The following is a 16,728-nucleotide window of genomic DNA, read 5'->3' on the forward strand; positions in this document are numbered from 1 at the left end:
CACTCTCTTCTGCTACATCTGAAACTTTTTTTACACGCTTCTAAATCCCATCACTTGGTTTTGTGCTTAATCTTCTCTGTAGCCCTCCACTCTGGTAACCTTTGAAGCGGTTTTTTGAGGGTAGGAGTGGGCTTTAAGCTTAATTTGCTCACAGTGTCCCTGAGCAAGGATTGAGGGGGCAGGTAGGTTTGCATTAGGTGCCTCATGTGATGGCTTCATGTGCCACAGGCTCACTAACAGGGGTGCAGAAGCTGAGAGGATGTAGTGTGTGTCGCTAGGTGCAAGTCAACCTTGGCTGGCTGGTGCATGAGAAAGCATGATTTCCTAGAGCAGCAGTTCTGTACAGCTGTACCTCACTGTGCAGAGGAGGAGTAAGGGGGTTGCTGAACACTTGCTTAAGCATGGTTTTAAATATATTATGTCTTTTCTGTCAGTGGAGGTTCCCTGCCCACCCCACCCCCATTGCTCTGATGGCTGAGTACCTGCCAGTTTTCAGTCCTTCCTACAGCCTCTGGAGTTAGGACAGTGCTGATCTCACTGGGGGAGAGGAGGCATAGGGGGCTGAGTGTCTCTTGTGTGAGAGATTCCTGAAGAAGCGAATCGCTCTGTCAGCCCCTGTTCATCTACTGTTCTGCACAAAGCCCCTTTCCCCTTTCTTCCCATCCCAGAGATCTGGTCTCTGAGGCTTTTTGTTGACACCTTTGCTGCTTCCTTCCCTGTATCAGTTGTTATTTGTTTCTGGGTGATACTTGCTTTATTTGCTGGTGAGTGCTTTCGTATTTCAACCACTTGCACTCATACTGGATTACACCTTACTCCACAGCTACTGGGAGCTGAGTTTTGACTTGCTGTGTGTAGGTGGGTTAGAATCTGACCCTTGTGTAATATGGTGGGAATAGAGACTGCTTTTTGTCTCAAGTCTTGTAGTGCCAGGGAGCTTTATTGATGGCTCAGGACTTGGCTTTGCTTCATGGAGTACAAATCCAGGTGTGTAAACCAGAGAAGGGATGAGATTTGCTGTGCCATGTTTTGACTTACGCCACATTTTGATAAATATACAAACAATGGGATTACTATGTGGAATCTTCATGCTGCTGTCGAAATTTTGGCTAGAAAGAGTTGGAGATGGAATCTTACCTTCCAGGAGAGAGCAATATATGAATATGCTAGTTAATTTTTCAAGAAAGGAAAACTGGACTTGGCTGAGCTGTTAAGGATTGAATCCCACTGTCCTGCAGGTTTGTACTGGAATACAGTTGATCAGAGCAGGTTGGCAGGTAGGGCTGCAACTCAACACTGTTCAGCCTCTGCACATCCCATCTGCCCATTTGATATAATTTGCCCCAGTGCAATTTGCAAGCGTAGACAAGCAAGTCATAGTGATGCTGGAGTTTCTGTACCTGCTGGCAATAAGTTGTGCCTTTCCTTGTCTCTGCTTATGTACATCAGAAGCTGAGATCCTGCCAACAATTTGGGAAGAAGAAAGTACCTCATGGAGGTGAGGTTTTGTATGCAGCATCTTCTCAGTGATACTTGGCTTTGCAGGACGACTGGCAGCTTACCAGACAAAATACAAAAAGGGAGGGTAAACCCAGCAAATGGCATGAGAAGCATAAACCCCACACCCTGGAGAGGAATGAGGCCTCCAAAAGTGCTAGGGCTGATGTAGCAGTTTCCATGGGGGATCCCACCGTGTTCCCCTTTGTTACCCTCTTTATTTTATAGCCCTCCAAGAAAGATAATCCTGCAGAGCTGCAGTTCCTGCTTTCTTTTGTGTATTAGTACCATAGCCATCCATAGGGAGATCTGCGTGGCAGGGAGTCTATGCAAAACCCATGATTCTGGGATGAATTTATACTTTGATACCTTCAGCAGGTGTAAAATGTAATTTGTGGTCTCTTTAGACTGTCTGAATTCTGCCTTTGTATAAACTAGAAGCAAGCCCAGCTGTTGATGTGACTTAGCTATAACTCACCACTGCAGCCTCACTATGCTGTGAATTGTCACTGTGTGACTGAAGGGTCTTGATCCCTTTGTCCTCCCAGATTTGGGGGCCTCCTCTCCAGGAGCATGATGTTTTGCAGCAGTGGGACTGTTAGTCAGGGCTCTTGCTTTACATGTTGCAGCACTCTACCCAGGTAGAGCTGTGCTGCAGCTGACGTGGGCTGGTTGGCATCACCAATAACAGATAGCGTTGCTGGTGCAGTGACAAGAAACTTCAGGTTGTAGTTCTTCTGTTAGCCCCAGCTCCCAGAGAGATTTGGTGCCCTGGGATGGTGGGGAGGATATTTGGCTAAACCTGGTCATCTGTTCCTTGAATTCCTTTATTTTTTCTCCCCATTATTTTCAATGTACAGTCAGTTCTCTGGTTTAAGTAGTATTCCTTGTTTGTGGGGTGTTCTGTTGGTTTCATCTTCCACTCTGACCATGTTTGTATCTTCTCTGTGTAATACCTCATCCACAACATCTGCAGGGGTTTATCCTTCATGCTTTTGTTTAACCTGACCCACTGCTTGTCAGTGTATTGGTTGTCAGCTGTATGTCGTTTCCTTCTACTCCTCTGTTTGTAGGTAAGACTGACTCTTGCCTTTCTTGCTCCTGATTGAGCTTTTAAATCCATTTCTCTTTCTGACCCAACCAGACTAGTTGGTGTCATGCTGCTGAGTTAATTGTCTTGCTCATTGGAGTTCTGCTGTTGGTCAACTCCTGATCCCTCCTGACAAACTTCTGTCCAAATTCAAAGACTGACTTCTGTTTGTTCTCCTCTTGGGAGTGTTAGCTCCTACTGCCTACCCCTTTTGAACCAACAAAGATGGGATTTGTTTTTATTGACTTATTTTGGGCTCTCTTGATCAGAGGCAGTGTACTTGGCTGGCCTTTGCCTGCATCTCTTCTCTGTGAGACACTGCCTTGTTGATCAGCTCAGAGGGAACAGGCCTGCTTTTTCCATCTTGCTGGATATATTCCCATCTCTTATTTCTGTGCTCCCTACTGTACTTCCATTCTCTGATATAAAAGTGATTTCACTTCAGTTCTGTTGCTGTATGAATCCAGTTTGAAGTAGCCTAGATGATTTCCAACATTATCTCAATTACTTGTTTATACTTTCTTCCTTGCTCCTGTGACAAGCAGACATGTGAACTGAGAGCAGTTCTTTTGCCTCAGTTTTGATTAAAGTTCCTCTGGATAAAATGGTCGATTATTTTCTGAACTCTTCTCGTTTATCTCTTTCCATCTGTTACACCATCAAGACGGGAAAAGTTATGTGAAGGGACAGATGACATTGGGATTGTTGTTGAGACTATTACTCCAGTGGTCATTGCCCAGATGCTTGGGCAGCTGTAAAGCGATATATAGATGTGGTCAGGTAATATGGCACCAGTTCTGGTTTGCTTTTAACAGTTAGGCTACAAACTGCAGCAGTTCATGAACTGCTTCATAAGTAGCTTGGCCATCTGGGAACAGTGGGAGGTAGCCACCTCACTGACTTCATGTTAGTTGCTGCTGTTTGTGAGCCAGAGCTGTAAGAACAGAAGAAATTGGAGTTCTTCTGCTTTTCTCAGCCTTCCCAGATGCTTGATGAGTATGTTCCTGTTGACAGAATACAACCACAGACATCAGGACATCTGGGTTCTTTTTCTTATTTTCTTACAGTCTGTGTGAGCTTTTGTGCCTCAGTTTCCCTAACACAGTGTGTAGCTAACAGTATTGTTGCTGTTTTCCTGTTTTCAAGTATATTTGCCCTCCCTTCATCTCCAGGTACAGTACTGCAGCGATATCATTGTATCATGAGAGATAACTAGCAAGTCTAAATAGAAGTGAAGAAAGTTTGGCCTGGCCCAGAGCCATACAAATGCCATCAGTTTCTTTTCAAACAAAGTGCATTTCAGTCAGGTGGTGTTTACTCAGAAAGCCTCCTTTTCCCCAGTGCATCTGAAGGCAGTTTCTTTAGGTCAGAAGATGCATGTTGCAGAGAAGTACGTGTTCCCCAAACAGACTGCTGCTCCGCAGATGACATTGTAGGGCTATTTCTGGATATGACCATCTTCCTCGAAAGGGTAATGTAATGTGTGGGAAGAAGCATGGTATAGGGCAGAGGGCTGGCATGCTGGGCCCTTGGATTGTTTCCCAAGTCTGCTGCTGAAAGGCTGCAAGATCCGGGCACGTCAGATGACCTACATGGGTCCTACCATCTGTACATTACATGGTTTCCACCATCTGTACATTGGGGTAATGCACACACTTTTCTAATCCTGTTTTCAGGAAGTAGAATCAGTGTTTTGGAGCCTGTGGCTGTTTGAAAGACTTAAGATCCTATGTTTTCTAGGGAGATTTAAAAATTGACTCCTGTGTCTTTATTCTCTCCTGTGAGTTACTGTGATCTCTCTGCCATGCAGGCACCAGCAACTGTGATAGTGCTTTTGGTGTGGCCTTGGAAGAGACTGGGTTGCTGACCATGCAGTGAGACTTGTGGAGCCTGCTGGAAGTCAGTGGGCAGAGACTGCATAGAGCTTCCTGCAGCATCAGGTCCCACCATGCTCTGTAATACACTTGAATATTCAACAGAGAAAACTTTGTTAGCAGAGATATTAAGGCATTAGCAGGGGCTAGATGAAGTATGTGCCTCATTTTATTTCATTCATGTTGTTTCAAAGTACCTGTTCATGATGTTCATGTAAGGAGGTTTGTTGTAGGGTGGCACCTGGGAGAGACCTGGAGGACAGCGCATACCTGACACTAGTGTGAGGAAGTGTCTGTATTTTGCTGTTCTCATTCTGTGCCATGCTCTTCTCTGTTCATGGGGGAGGTTGGAGGTGAAGCCACCTGATGTTGCTCCTCACCAGGTCATGAGAAACATGGTTTTGTCAATGTATTTTAAAAAAAGCAAAGTCAGGAATCTGTCTACAAGAAGTTCAACTCACATCATGGATCATAGACAGGAAGTTTGCTTTGATGAAGGCAAAGAATATACCTTTTCCTGACCTGCAAGAATCTACCTGAATTTGGCCAAGCTCTAAGTCATAGAAGATGTTGGCTGCTGCACCTCCAAGGGAGGTAGGATAGAGTTTCTCTGCTGAAATGGCGAAGATACCTCCTAGAATGAGCATACATCAAACTTTGTGTCTGATCTGTGTGCACGAGCCCCTTCTGGTGTGGTTACTGTGGGCAGGAAGGGAAGGAGGTGGTTTCTGTAGGGCCTTTGCTCACTTGTCACAGAAGTTAGAAGGCAAATGAATAGAGCAGTGAATGGAGCAGCACACTGGAGAATGTGCTTCATTCTTGGCCTTTGTCAGCAGCCCTGTGTGTGTTCAGCAAGTACCTTTTACTCTGACTTGTTATAGGAAACCCACAAATAGTATATTCCTCGTATTGTGACTTTTTTAATCCAAGAAATAAGCCTGGGATCTGAGCTTTGGAAGTGCTGATGATGCACAGCCACAAGGGTTCACCAGTGGGAGTTGTGCTTTGAACATGTAAAGTGGCCCAGAAAACCAGGCCCTTGGGGGCCTGGAGGCACTCAAAGGGACGAGAAGCTGCAACTCTGATCTCCCTGTTCATTAGCTTCCAATTTGGAAAGCGAGGATGCTTGACAACAAACGTGCTTGTGAACTGCCTGGCTGCTGCTCTGGGTGAGCCTCTCGAGAAGCCTGGAAGGAAACCACCGGTTCTGTATTCAGAGGAAGGCCTGGCTTGAGGCCACACACTGAACAATGAGGAGAAAACAAAATATTGAATAGCTGCTTGTTCAGCAAACCCAGTTCCTCTTGGCCATGCAGGGCCCTGCGTAAGGGAGTGTATGACATGGGGCAGTTTTCCCTTAGCACTTGGGGCTAGGACAGCCTCTGCACACAGGGTCTCTGGTGGGACAGGAGAAGGCACGCTTGCTCCCAGCCTGTACGGTGGGAGGGGAGCCAGCTGGGAACCTCTGTGCTGGCCCCAGATTGCAGCAGTGAATGCAAAACAGCATTCTTGCTGTTGTGTGGCCTGGCTTGGAAAACACTTCCCCTGCAGAGAGCTACCTTGTGCTGCTTAATGGGCTGTTGGTCTGGTTTGAGGGAGCCCAGCTCTGGAAGTGGATGACACTCATGGTGTTCAGCAAGGAGGAGCTGTCTTCCTATGCTTTCCTCCCTTGTGCTGAAAAAACAGAACATGCACCCGCAGAACAGTGTGCTTTGTTTGGGACTGCAGCTGCAGTTCCTTCCCCACCTGGGGGTTATGCCTGATGTGTCTGTCACGTTGGTTTTATCAGTAAACTAATAGTACTTTGCTCTTGGCTCCCAGTTTAGATTCTTCTCTGGCACCTCATGCAGTGGTGCCTGAGAGTAGGGTTGGATCACTTGACAGACTGCGTAAAGCATGAGGGTTGTTGGGTTTTTTTTCCCTATTTCAGCTTACAGTAATTATGTAGTTTGTCTTTGACCCAACAGCACATGATGATGTGTTGACACATCACGATGACACAAATGTCCTTATTAGACATCTCTGGGATGCCTGAGAACAGCAACCCACTGATGCCAGCTGTGTCCTGGGGTTCAAGGAACCCAAGATAAGTACTGTGCTCTGCTACAGAGTTCTTCTGTGACCTTGGGAAAATCACTTGGAATTTGTGTTGGTGTTGTTTTGCTGCATTGGAAGTTAGGGAAGAGTTAATTTCTGAAGTATTTTCAAGAGAAATAATGATTATAAGGAGCAGGTACCAAACTGAGAGGGGCTTTATAAATACTGTAGGTGGCTTTGGAGACATTTACTTCTTTAAGGGATGTGTGTAGTGCAGCTTTAGAGGTTGTTTTTGCCTGAATGTTGCAGGAGGCTTTCAGGACACTGTACAAACCCAGGGGTAGGTGGCTTCCTGCACTTGTGAAACACATGAAGGAGCTCTTTCCCCCTCATTGAGCTGAAAACAGACTGTGGGGCCATTTCTCCTTTTCCAAAGATGAACAAACACAAACAGGTGCCAGTAATGCTGTGTCCCCTTCTCTGCTGGAGACAGAGAATGTGAACTTTGGAAAGGGTCTGGCTTGATCCTGGGAAAACAGCTTTGATCAGAGCCCTGGGAGGAATCTGATACCATGTCCATCTCAGAGTGACAGAAAAACTAGCCAGAGTTTGGGGCCAGGTTAATCTGGTGCATCGCCATTGACGTCAGTGAGAAGGTGAAACAGTCTGTTCTGTCTCCTCACTTCTGCTCCTTATGGAGAGGCATTTATTCTGGACCTTGAGACCAAACAGTGTGGGGGCATCACGGGGTGGTGATGACTAAGATAACTTTTGTCTTTAGTATTGCTTGGAAGGAAGCATTCTGTTAGACTTACTGATATGCAAGGCTGAGGTGAAGCACTTGTTAGACTTGAGGCTGGTACTTGCAAAGGGCATAAGGACAGCAGCAGCAGGACTTCTGCTCAACCTATGCCATCTCCTGTTCAGCTTAATCCCACTCCTTACTGTAGGAGCTCTTGGCAGTGTTGATCAAGTACCATAAGCTGCTGTGTTCCCAACCAAAGCTCCTGTGCAGCCCTCTGAGAGCCAGGCTTCTGGTACTGCCAAAGGTGAGGTTGTTTAGAAACTCAGGCCTTCAGCATCTGCATCTGTGGAGGAAGATTTGACTCTTGCACAGCTATCGTTTGTCTTGCTGTTGGGCAGAAAGCCTCCTGTGCCGTTACAGGTGGAGCTTCTTCACAGGCTTCCCAGTCTATGGCTTGTGTAGTTGGTTTTGTAGACTACTCATGGTATTGAACTACTGCTACTTGAAACCCTGGCGAGACACTGAGGCACTTCAGCCAGTAAGTTTTGTTTTGTGGACACAGGTGGATTTAAAATTGAAAATAGCCGTTGGTCACCCTTCCTTTTCATCTATTCTGTTTTGCCACTCAGCTGCTTCCAGTAGGAGTCACTTCTGAGGAAGAAGTTGCGTGAAAGAGAGAGCAGTAATGTAGTTCACTGGTTCCAGAAGGGGGTTGATCTCTGCCTGGGGAGTGGAAGAAGGCATTTCCTGCAGGGGAATTTGGTAGCCAAGTGAATGAGTATCAGCAGAGCCAGAAGGTGGGAAAGGGCTGTAGGAAAAGAACAAGATTGTTTGTGGCGTGACAGTGCATAAGCAGCAGAGATGGCTGAACCTGAATGAAGAAAGACAGCAGTTGGCCTGGTCTGTGGATGGGTGTTCTTGCTGTTTCAGGTACATGATTCAGGTAACTGTGCCTTAGTTTGCACAAGCTGATGGAATATTTCTTTCCTGATTAATCTCTTGTTAAAGCAGAATGGGATGAGTGGATTTGGAGGAGAAGCATTGGCTCTGTGGGCATTGAGGACATGTATTGGAAGAGGTCATTGGAAGTGGTCATTTTTATCCTCACTGACACCTTTACCTGGGGGCAATACTTAGGGGCAGCAGCATCTCCTGAGCTGCTGTTGTGATGTGATGTGAATTGTGATGGAGCTCTTGGAGTCCTGGGCTCCTCTGGAGCTGGGAGCTGGTGCCAGGTAGAGACAGGAGGGTGACCAGGTACAAGGAGATGACATGATCACTGGGTCTGGATGCCATCTGTGTGTCACGTACTACAAGGAGCCTGGATTGCTGTGCTTTCACAATAGAAAGCAGTAAGCTCACTGAGAAGTCAAACCAAAATGCAGATACGCTGCAAATGCATTCGTGAGGCTGTTTATCAATATTAAATGTGTAAACCAGAAAGGTCAGCAGTGTTTAATGTCATGTGGCAGCTCCATGATTTTAATTACAGTGAAAAACCCAATGACAAATGAATTCAGTGCTCCTGTTCCTCCCTGCTGCAGTTTGTTTTGTTGGCTTACCTGTGCTCTGGGAAAGTTTGACTGGATCAGCTATGGTAGGAGATTTTATTTATGGAAAATGGGATAAAGGGACAAATCACTTACTATGTTTGACTCACTGGGGAGTTCATTGTAGCTTGATGTTTCAGCAGCACCTTGTTACGCTGCTCAATAGCAGGGTTGCAGGCAGAATCACAGCGACTGCTGCAAAAGGCTTGTTGCATCTGACCTTAAATTAGAGTGACTGATGGTGCTTCCCTGTTTGTTCCTATTTTATATGCAGTTGCAGGTATCTGAGATAAAGAGGGATAAACTTCGGTTTCTTTGCTTTCAGGTTCTTGTTGTTTAAAATCAGGGCTGCTCTCTTGGTTTTGTTGTTTGCTTGGCTCCTTTACATTTACCTCCTAAAACTCTTCCTTGATCTTTTCCCAAGCTGTTCTCAAAATGCACTCAGCAGGATCTTTCTCCTCATATAACATTCCTTCAGTTTTTAGGAGTAGTTAATCACTTTGGGTGTTTAAAATTTATTGTTAAAGAACTGCCTGCTGTAGAAACCTGGCTTTTAAATGAGAACCCTGCAGACGGTTTGTGCTTGAGCTCCTTTTATTGCAGCTGAGGACCAGTACATGTTCTGGGGCTTCTTTTCCTCTCTGGACATGTCCATACCTGCATGGCTGTGGTTTCAGCTTTGCAGGTGGGGGCAAGGTCCTGCCTGCCCTGTCTGGGTATCTGAGTTCCTCTGGCTTGTAGTTCATTCTCAACAGCAGTGCCCTTATGTCACTGTGTGACACAGGCTGTGGCTGTCTATCCACAGCAGCAAAGCACTGTCACACTGAATGCATCCATTCCTTGCTGTTGTACAGGCAGCATTACAGGTAACCCTGAAACGTTCCCCAGGTGCTGCAACAGTTTATAGCTGTGCTGTTCATCTTGTACCCATAAAAAAGCTGGCTGTGGCAAATAAGGGTAGAGCTTTGGTTTCAGTCTGGTGATACTCCGGAGGCTCTCAGCTGATGATAAGCCCAGCTGGGTTAAAGAGGTCCAGTTACATGTGTTTCTGTGCCTCTTTAAAAGATACTTTTTTTCCTGAATGTAGTATCAATAGAGGTTCCTGTACTTTTTCCGCTTCACTGGCAGCACTGTCCGTGTTTAACTCCAAATAAATCTTAGTAACATGTGCAGCCCAAAGATGAGGGGAGAAAATTAATCTCTAGATCAGGAGCTACAGAAAATGAAATTAATTATGAACAGAAGAGAGAGGGGTTTTTTTCCCTGTATCTGTTGTCCAAGCAAAGGGAAACTGGCACAGAAGAGTCAGTGATTGGTGGTAGTGGTTTGGTTTTTTTCACTAAGTTTAGATGAAAGGAAAAATTAAAAGTTTTCCAGATTGCCCCAGTAAGACTAAGCAAAGCATAAGCAGGTAAGAGAAGTAACATCCCTGTAGGATTCATCCAGCATAGCTGAGATTCTTCCCTTTGCATTCAGCTTCAGTGGGAAAGTGGTGGTGGGCAGCTGGGGTTTGTTTTTTTCCTTGCCACAGATATGGTTAAAAGTCACAGCATAAATTTCCTGACTTGGTTAAAAGCCTGTGACCCCTCTCAGTTGTCTTGTTCATCAGAAGGCAGATAGGTAATAAAGAGTCTCCTGTGTGAGAGGAGTAGGGAGAACCTGCTGCTTTAATTTTGTTCACAGCAGTGGGCCAAACTTTGTTCTTTCGGTGCTGGTCTTGATAATTGGCTCGATATAATATAGGAATTCAAGGCATTACATAGCTCTGGCTTCATAACAGCTAATGGCATAGCCAAGGAGAGGGCAAAGTCTCCTGCAGGAACATACAGTAAATAAACCAATGAGCATGTTCCAGAGAACATGCAAGCAGTGGTTTCAGCAGGCCTCAGCTCAGCCTTGGTGGTTAAATTTGTGTCCAGGTTGCTTGGACAAATGGATTTTGCCGGTTTAGACTCCATGGGGGGTATGGGTTTGATTTTGAGGCTTTCTGGACTAAATATTGTGTTCATGCTTCTGATTGCTGGGAAGCAGGATTAAGGAAGGCGTCCCCTCCTTTTGGGAGGGAACGAGTTCACTCAGCTTTAGGGGTTTGTCTGTATGTGCCCTGCCTTTACAGTATCCCATATCCGGCTGTGCCCAGACATAGGGCACCATTTTGTTTTACCTCTGGCCACCTGCAGCTAAAACTCATTTACGTTGTTTTTCACAGACATCCTCGGCTTATTCCTTGCCTTCAATGAGGTTCTGACACCTGTTAAGTGCTCCTCCTCCCTTTTTTTGGAGAAGCATTTAATTATGACAGGGTTTCCCTTGGAGCATATCCTCCATTCAGTTCCCTAATTGTAGAACTCTCTGTGGGATTCTCCAGATGGGGGATAGAGGATAATCTTCTCAGAGCTCCGGAAGAAATGTGATGCCAAATTACGGAAAATAGATCCTTTTTATTAAGCTCTTGGTTGGGCTCCTTCTATTTTAAGGTGACCTGTTAAAGAGAAATGTTGGATAAATGGCTATCTTTTTTAAATAATCCTCAACAACTTTAGCTGGGTTACTAGCAACATCCTTAGATTAGGAATCCTGGAAGGATTTAAGCTTTTAGCCACTCATGCTGCCATCACAGAGGCAATGAATGAGCAGAATGCATTCACCAGTTTCCCTTTGGTTTTAGTTGGTCTCATTTTCTATCTGTGAGCTCTAAGGGAGTGCTGGCAGCTTGCTCGGTGTGGCAGGCAGGTATAAAGGCAAAGCCCCCTCCTTTGTCAAGTGATCACAGGGCCACTTGATGGGTCACTCACTTCCCTGCGAGCTGGTGCTGTGGCAGTGCAATTTCAACACCTTGGGGGTTTCCAGGCATCCTAAAAATGCTACGCAGTACCACTGATGTTTGCAAACACAGCAGTGCTGCTGTCCTGGTCAAATAGTGCCCCAGTCTGGTTCTTTTAAGTTTGCTAGATCTAGTGTGTGACTGCTGAAGGGCTCTAGGGGTTGTCCTCACAGAGCAAATCCCTCAGGAAGGCTCCCATGCATTTGATGTGCTCCATGAGCTCCTGTGTTAACAGCTGATACCAAGACTTTTACAGGGTGAATGGAGAAACAAAGGCATAAAGAAATGCAACTACAGCTCTGCAGTGAGTTGGTGGGAGAGCCAGGAGCAGTCTGGAAATGGCTGACTCTGGTCCCCTGTTCTAATCATTGCCTCTTTGAGATTTTGGGTGCATTTAAGTCTCTAGGGAGCACTTTCTGTAGCACCAGTAGAAATGCCAGCTTTGCACATAGCAGATAAATACCGGAGGGGAAAGATCTTGTCGGCAGGGAGGCTGATGTTATAGCTGTAGATCTGAACATATGTAGTTGCTTGGCTTTAGGCTGGATGTGCCACAGGGGATGTGTACAGCTTGCAGCAGTTGAACTTTGATGCTGAGAGGTCAGAGGTGGCTAATCCAAATTTTTGTTTGTCTTCCAGGTCTACGCACAATGAACTAGAAAAGAACCGGTGAGTAGCTGCTGAGCTGGATTCTGAGTGTGATGTGCTTTAACCTTACACTTGCAGGTGCGGCTTGATCAGCTTAGGCGGCTGTGAATGGCCACACTGCATCATGTCCTTTTAAAAGTCGGGGGGAAGACACAAAAAGGTCTGAAAAAGAAGCCTTGGTTTTGGTTGTTTTTATTTCCCTCTGAAAAGGCAAGAAGTGACCCAGTTTTGTGACTAATCTGTATGCAGAGTAAATACTCTGTTCTTCTCCTGATACAGTGAAATCTGATTGGGGCACTTTCCATGCATGAGGTTGCTACGGAATCAGGTTTCTTGGGCCCTGGGTAACACGTGTTACCATGAACTGAAGGGCAGAGCTCTGTGCTCTATACCCTCTCCCTGCTACCCCTCCGCTGGCTGTGACAGTCACTGTGTGCAGAAGGAAAATACCATTGTCCAGAGGCTTGGAGGTCCTGTGGAGACTCTCTTTTCCAACCTGTTTCAGGATTGCGCCTGTTTATCCTTGAATCTGAAGTTTTAGCAAGCCTTGCAGTTTTGTTACTTGGCTGGCTCTGCTCTATGACTCAACCCTTTTGTAACAGGAGTTAAAGTAAGATAAATACCATTGAGACAAGGGGAGCTAGTTCACACACAGATCAGATTATTGCCTTCTATTCAGGATGCTATAGTTAAGGTTGTGGCAGGGTTTCCATTATAAACTTATCTTGGCTCTTCTATGGGATTTTAGGGGGGCTGAGCGGGGGTGTCTGTGTTTTTTGTGCCTGCTGGAACAAAGGCAGTTCTCTAGCCAGCTGCTGCTATGAAGAAACCCCCAGGGTGGGAAAGCTGAGTCTAAATAGGTTGATTGCCTCCTCTTCCCTTTTAGCAGTCATCATTTAACAAGGGATGCAAGGACTGTCCCCAACAAGGGATGGCCAAAGATACACAAAGGCTTCAAGCCATGTGGGTATCTCCATTCAGACAAGATCTTTGCATTTATCTTTCAGGGAGTCAGAGCTGAGTGCTTCATGCATCATGTTGCCCTCAGTTTTGTACATGTGTATCCTCCCAGGCAGCAGCAGTTCTGGGAAGCAGCTCGGCCTTTGCATGGTGTGGATTGTTTCTTCCAGGTTGTGTTTCTACTTCCTGGTAGCTTTAAGGGTCTACAGAGTTGTCATGGTCCTGTCTTTCCAGGGAGGTTTTTTGTTTAGGTTATGTTGCTCCCCAAGTCTCACCCCTTCCAGTCCTAAGTTGAGCAGTGTTGAGAAGTGTTGGCTCCTGGGTTTTCCAGTGCTCTTTACAGTTTTATTTACCAATGAGAGAAAGAAAATGCAGTGCTTGGGGCCAGCCCAGCACGGAGGGTGCTTTTTTCTCCATGACAACAGTAAGCCGTCACTAATTCTCAATGTGCTTATTTGCATGTCTAATTGTTACTGCAAATGCTGCTTGCCCTCAGTGCAGCTTTAGAGCAGAGCTGTCTCCATCTTTCCCTGTACCAGCCTGGTCCTCTCACACTGCCCAGGTTTGCTTGGGTATGTGACCATGTTTTTCTGCCCTGAGGCTTGTGGCACAGGCAGTGAAGCTTCAAACTGTGTGGGTGAGATGTTGGCAGCTTGGGTTACGTATGTATTGTCCAGCTAGAGACTGGCAGGTATTGATGGGTTTAGGATGTGTCTGATAGCAGCTAGCTGTGTGAGCTGAGCTGGCTTGATTCTGTGTCTTTAACTGAGGGCAGTAATACTACCTGGGGTAGGGACATCATTAAGATTGACTACTGGCCAGCACTTTGTTATATATGCTACTAGTGAGAGGGGTATTACTACCTGTGCTTCCCCTTCTGCCACTGTTTTCTGAATGTTGACAAGCTCTTTGCTTGTCTTTGTATTACATCTTTATTACTTTGTATTATCTCTGTCTTCCTCTCCTTCCATCACAGTTATGCTCCCTAGTCCCCACCTGCTCCAGGTTGAAGTCTTCTAACCATCAGCCTCCTCAGCAAGGTCTTTTCTCCAGGGCTTCCCCTTCCAAGGCACTGTATTCCAGGTCTGTGTGTCAGACGTGGTTTTACAAGCCCTTGGTTTTCACCCTTCTCGAAAGAGCACACACGTGATCACGTTGGGTGGTCTGTCCAGGCAAACTGCTGTATCTGGGATCTCTGTTTAGGAGCGCGCTGCTTCTGGTTTGGGATTGTCTGTCTCTTAATGCAGATGCTGTGGCCTGATGAGCTACACACCTCTGCAAAGCCAGCTAGGCCCTGCAGTGGCTGTGCTGTGGTTGCAGTGGTTATTACCAGCCATTTGGACAGGGAGCTTCATATTGGAAGCATTTATTGTCAAACTCCAAGCAGTGTTTCTGAGCCGAGGGGATTGCTTCCCGGTTAGATTTTCACCATGTTTTATTTGCTGTATCGTTAAGTTTGTCAGTGTCTCCAGACTTAACTGTTGCAAAGATAAAAGCCTTGATAGTAATGGCATTGTGGCTGGCAGGTGCTCATTTCCCCTATTATTTGAGATTATTCCTTTTGAATCTCACTGTTATCTCCATTATTGACACACACTGTAATTTTCAAAATTGTCCACTATTAGGTCTCTGACTCTGGTTTTTCCCTTCTTGTCTGTGAACAGCAGCCTGCTTATGTTCAGTTCAATTTGGTTTTAACCCATTGAAGAGTTACACAGAGTTTCTTTCAAGCACTAGCAAGAGAATAGCAGAAAGCCAATAGCTCCCCTCCTCCTTCCTGAATATGTTATTTAACTTGGCCTCAATATTACAGAGCTGCTGATGTTTCAATGTAGCATGATTAAGAATCTTGTGCCCCTTTGATGTTGATAAGTAACTAAAAATGTATTAAAAAACCTAAAGCCATGTTTTAAGCTCCATTCCTTTTCTTGGTCTTGAAACATTTCATGAACACTCCAGTGGTTCTGCTAAGGAGCTGTTTGATTTGGTACCAAATATTAGCTCTAATGTTTAAGTGACTTCACTTTCTGCTTTGATTTGTTGGTTTTTTTGTTAATCTGAAAAGATTGCAGTGACATTTATATAAGGGGCTTTGTTTGATTTATAAAAGATTAAAGTTAATTTATAGTTATTATCTGTCATTAATCCTCATACTGGAAAATTGTTTGCGTTTTTTATTTAATGGGTATGTGTTTTGGTTTATCTCTACCCAGGATGAGTCAGAGCATGTATTTAAACAAGGAAACAGCATTTTGCTTCTCATCTGCTGTAAGGCCATAACTAAAACAGTACTTTGGAATCCTTTAACAGGCCCAACAAAAAACTGCTTTGTAAGCAACACCCTATCCTTTTATAAAAGAAAACATGATAAAGCAAGTGACTGAAAAATGAACTTTGCTAATGTCATATATTCTTTAAAAAGGATAATAAAATTCAGGTGTAAGTTAAATGGTGTGTGTTACACAGCAGAATGAACTGTTGTCTGTGAACATTTCAGGCACACGCCAGTTCTGGAAGGATGTGGTCAGTGTGGTGTTAAGAGGCGATGCACGGCACTGTGATGACTTCCCTGCTGCTCTGTGAAGTGGCAGTTCTGGTAGACCAATGTAGTGGTGTTATCTGTCAGAGAAATTACATCTCCTGATAGAACAAGAAGGATGTTTAGAAAGCTATTGATCAGATTAAAAAGAAATAGTGAAATGAATTTTTTTTTCTGTATATCCTCAATTTATCTATTTGGTTTTGGTGATGATTGCACTGTAATATAACAAAAGGGAAGAAAACAAAGCTGCGTAATTGGGTAACAAATGAGTTATTAGAGCAGTGTTTTCTTAATGGTAACAATAATTTAGTTCAAACAATTGAGAGATCTGAGGAGGGAAAGAGACCTTGGGAGGATCACTGGAATTAGAAGTTTCTGAAGATACTACAGAACTTGTGTCTCTGCAAAACCACCTCATTTAAAATGACAAAGGACCAAGTCCAAATGAGACAAAACTTCTAGACCAAGTTGCTAAAGAGTTGTGTTTAATGTAAAAGCACAGAGTGAAGTGGTGCAAGATCATTCCTCTCTGGTGTCTTTTGAGGTGATCAGAAACAAAGTGAAGGCAAAACACACCATAGTGAGTACTGTGTTTTTCAGCCCTTCTGACTCTTACCAAGACCCCTGTCTATCTTTTGTGAGAGGCTGTTTACTGCACTGTTTCTCTCAGATGGTTTCTCATGCAGTGCTGAGGTAGCATGTTTTAGGTAGCAGGTGAGATAAAGGAAAAACCCTACTGAAACCCTGCGTTTAGGAGAAAACCATGACCTCAGTCAGCTTGCACTGAAACGTGGGGCCTTCTGAGGCTCTGCAGCACAGTTTGGTTCTGCTTTTGTAGAACAGGGACTTGAGTGTGTCTGTTAACTAAGTGCAAGAGGAGAAGGGGAGGGGAAAGCATTTAACGCTGAGCGCTTAAATAATGCAGACATGCTGTCTAGGCTGGGAAAGATGGAAGGGAAAT

At 45.0% G+C, this 16,728-nt stretch overlaps 1 protein-coding gene across 2 annotated transcripts in view; it reads left to right on the forward strand.

Annotated features, from left to right (window-relative positions):
* MXI1 (MAX interactor 1, dimerization protein) overlaps positions 1-16,728 on the forward strand; it is a 56,885-nt gene that overhangs the window by 14,791 nt on the left and 25,366 nt on the right. For both annotated transcript variants that reach the window (XM_065672216.1, XM_065672217.1), the window contains exon 3: positions 12,257-12,286. In XM_065672216.1, the coding sequence (XP_065528288.1) occupies positions 12,257-12,286 (30 nt within the window). The remainder of the gene's footprint in view (positions 1-12,256; positions 12,287-16,728) is intronic.

Source organism: Lathamus discolor, chromosome 3 (genome assembly GCF_037157495.1).
Source record: "Lathamus discolor isolate bLatDis1 chromosome 3, bLatDis1.hap1, whole genome shotgun sequence".
Lineage (NCBI taxonomy): Eukaryota > Metazoa > Chordata > Aves > Psittaciformes > Psittacidae > Lathamus > Lathamus discolor.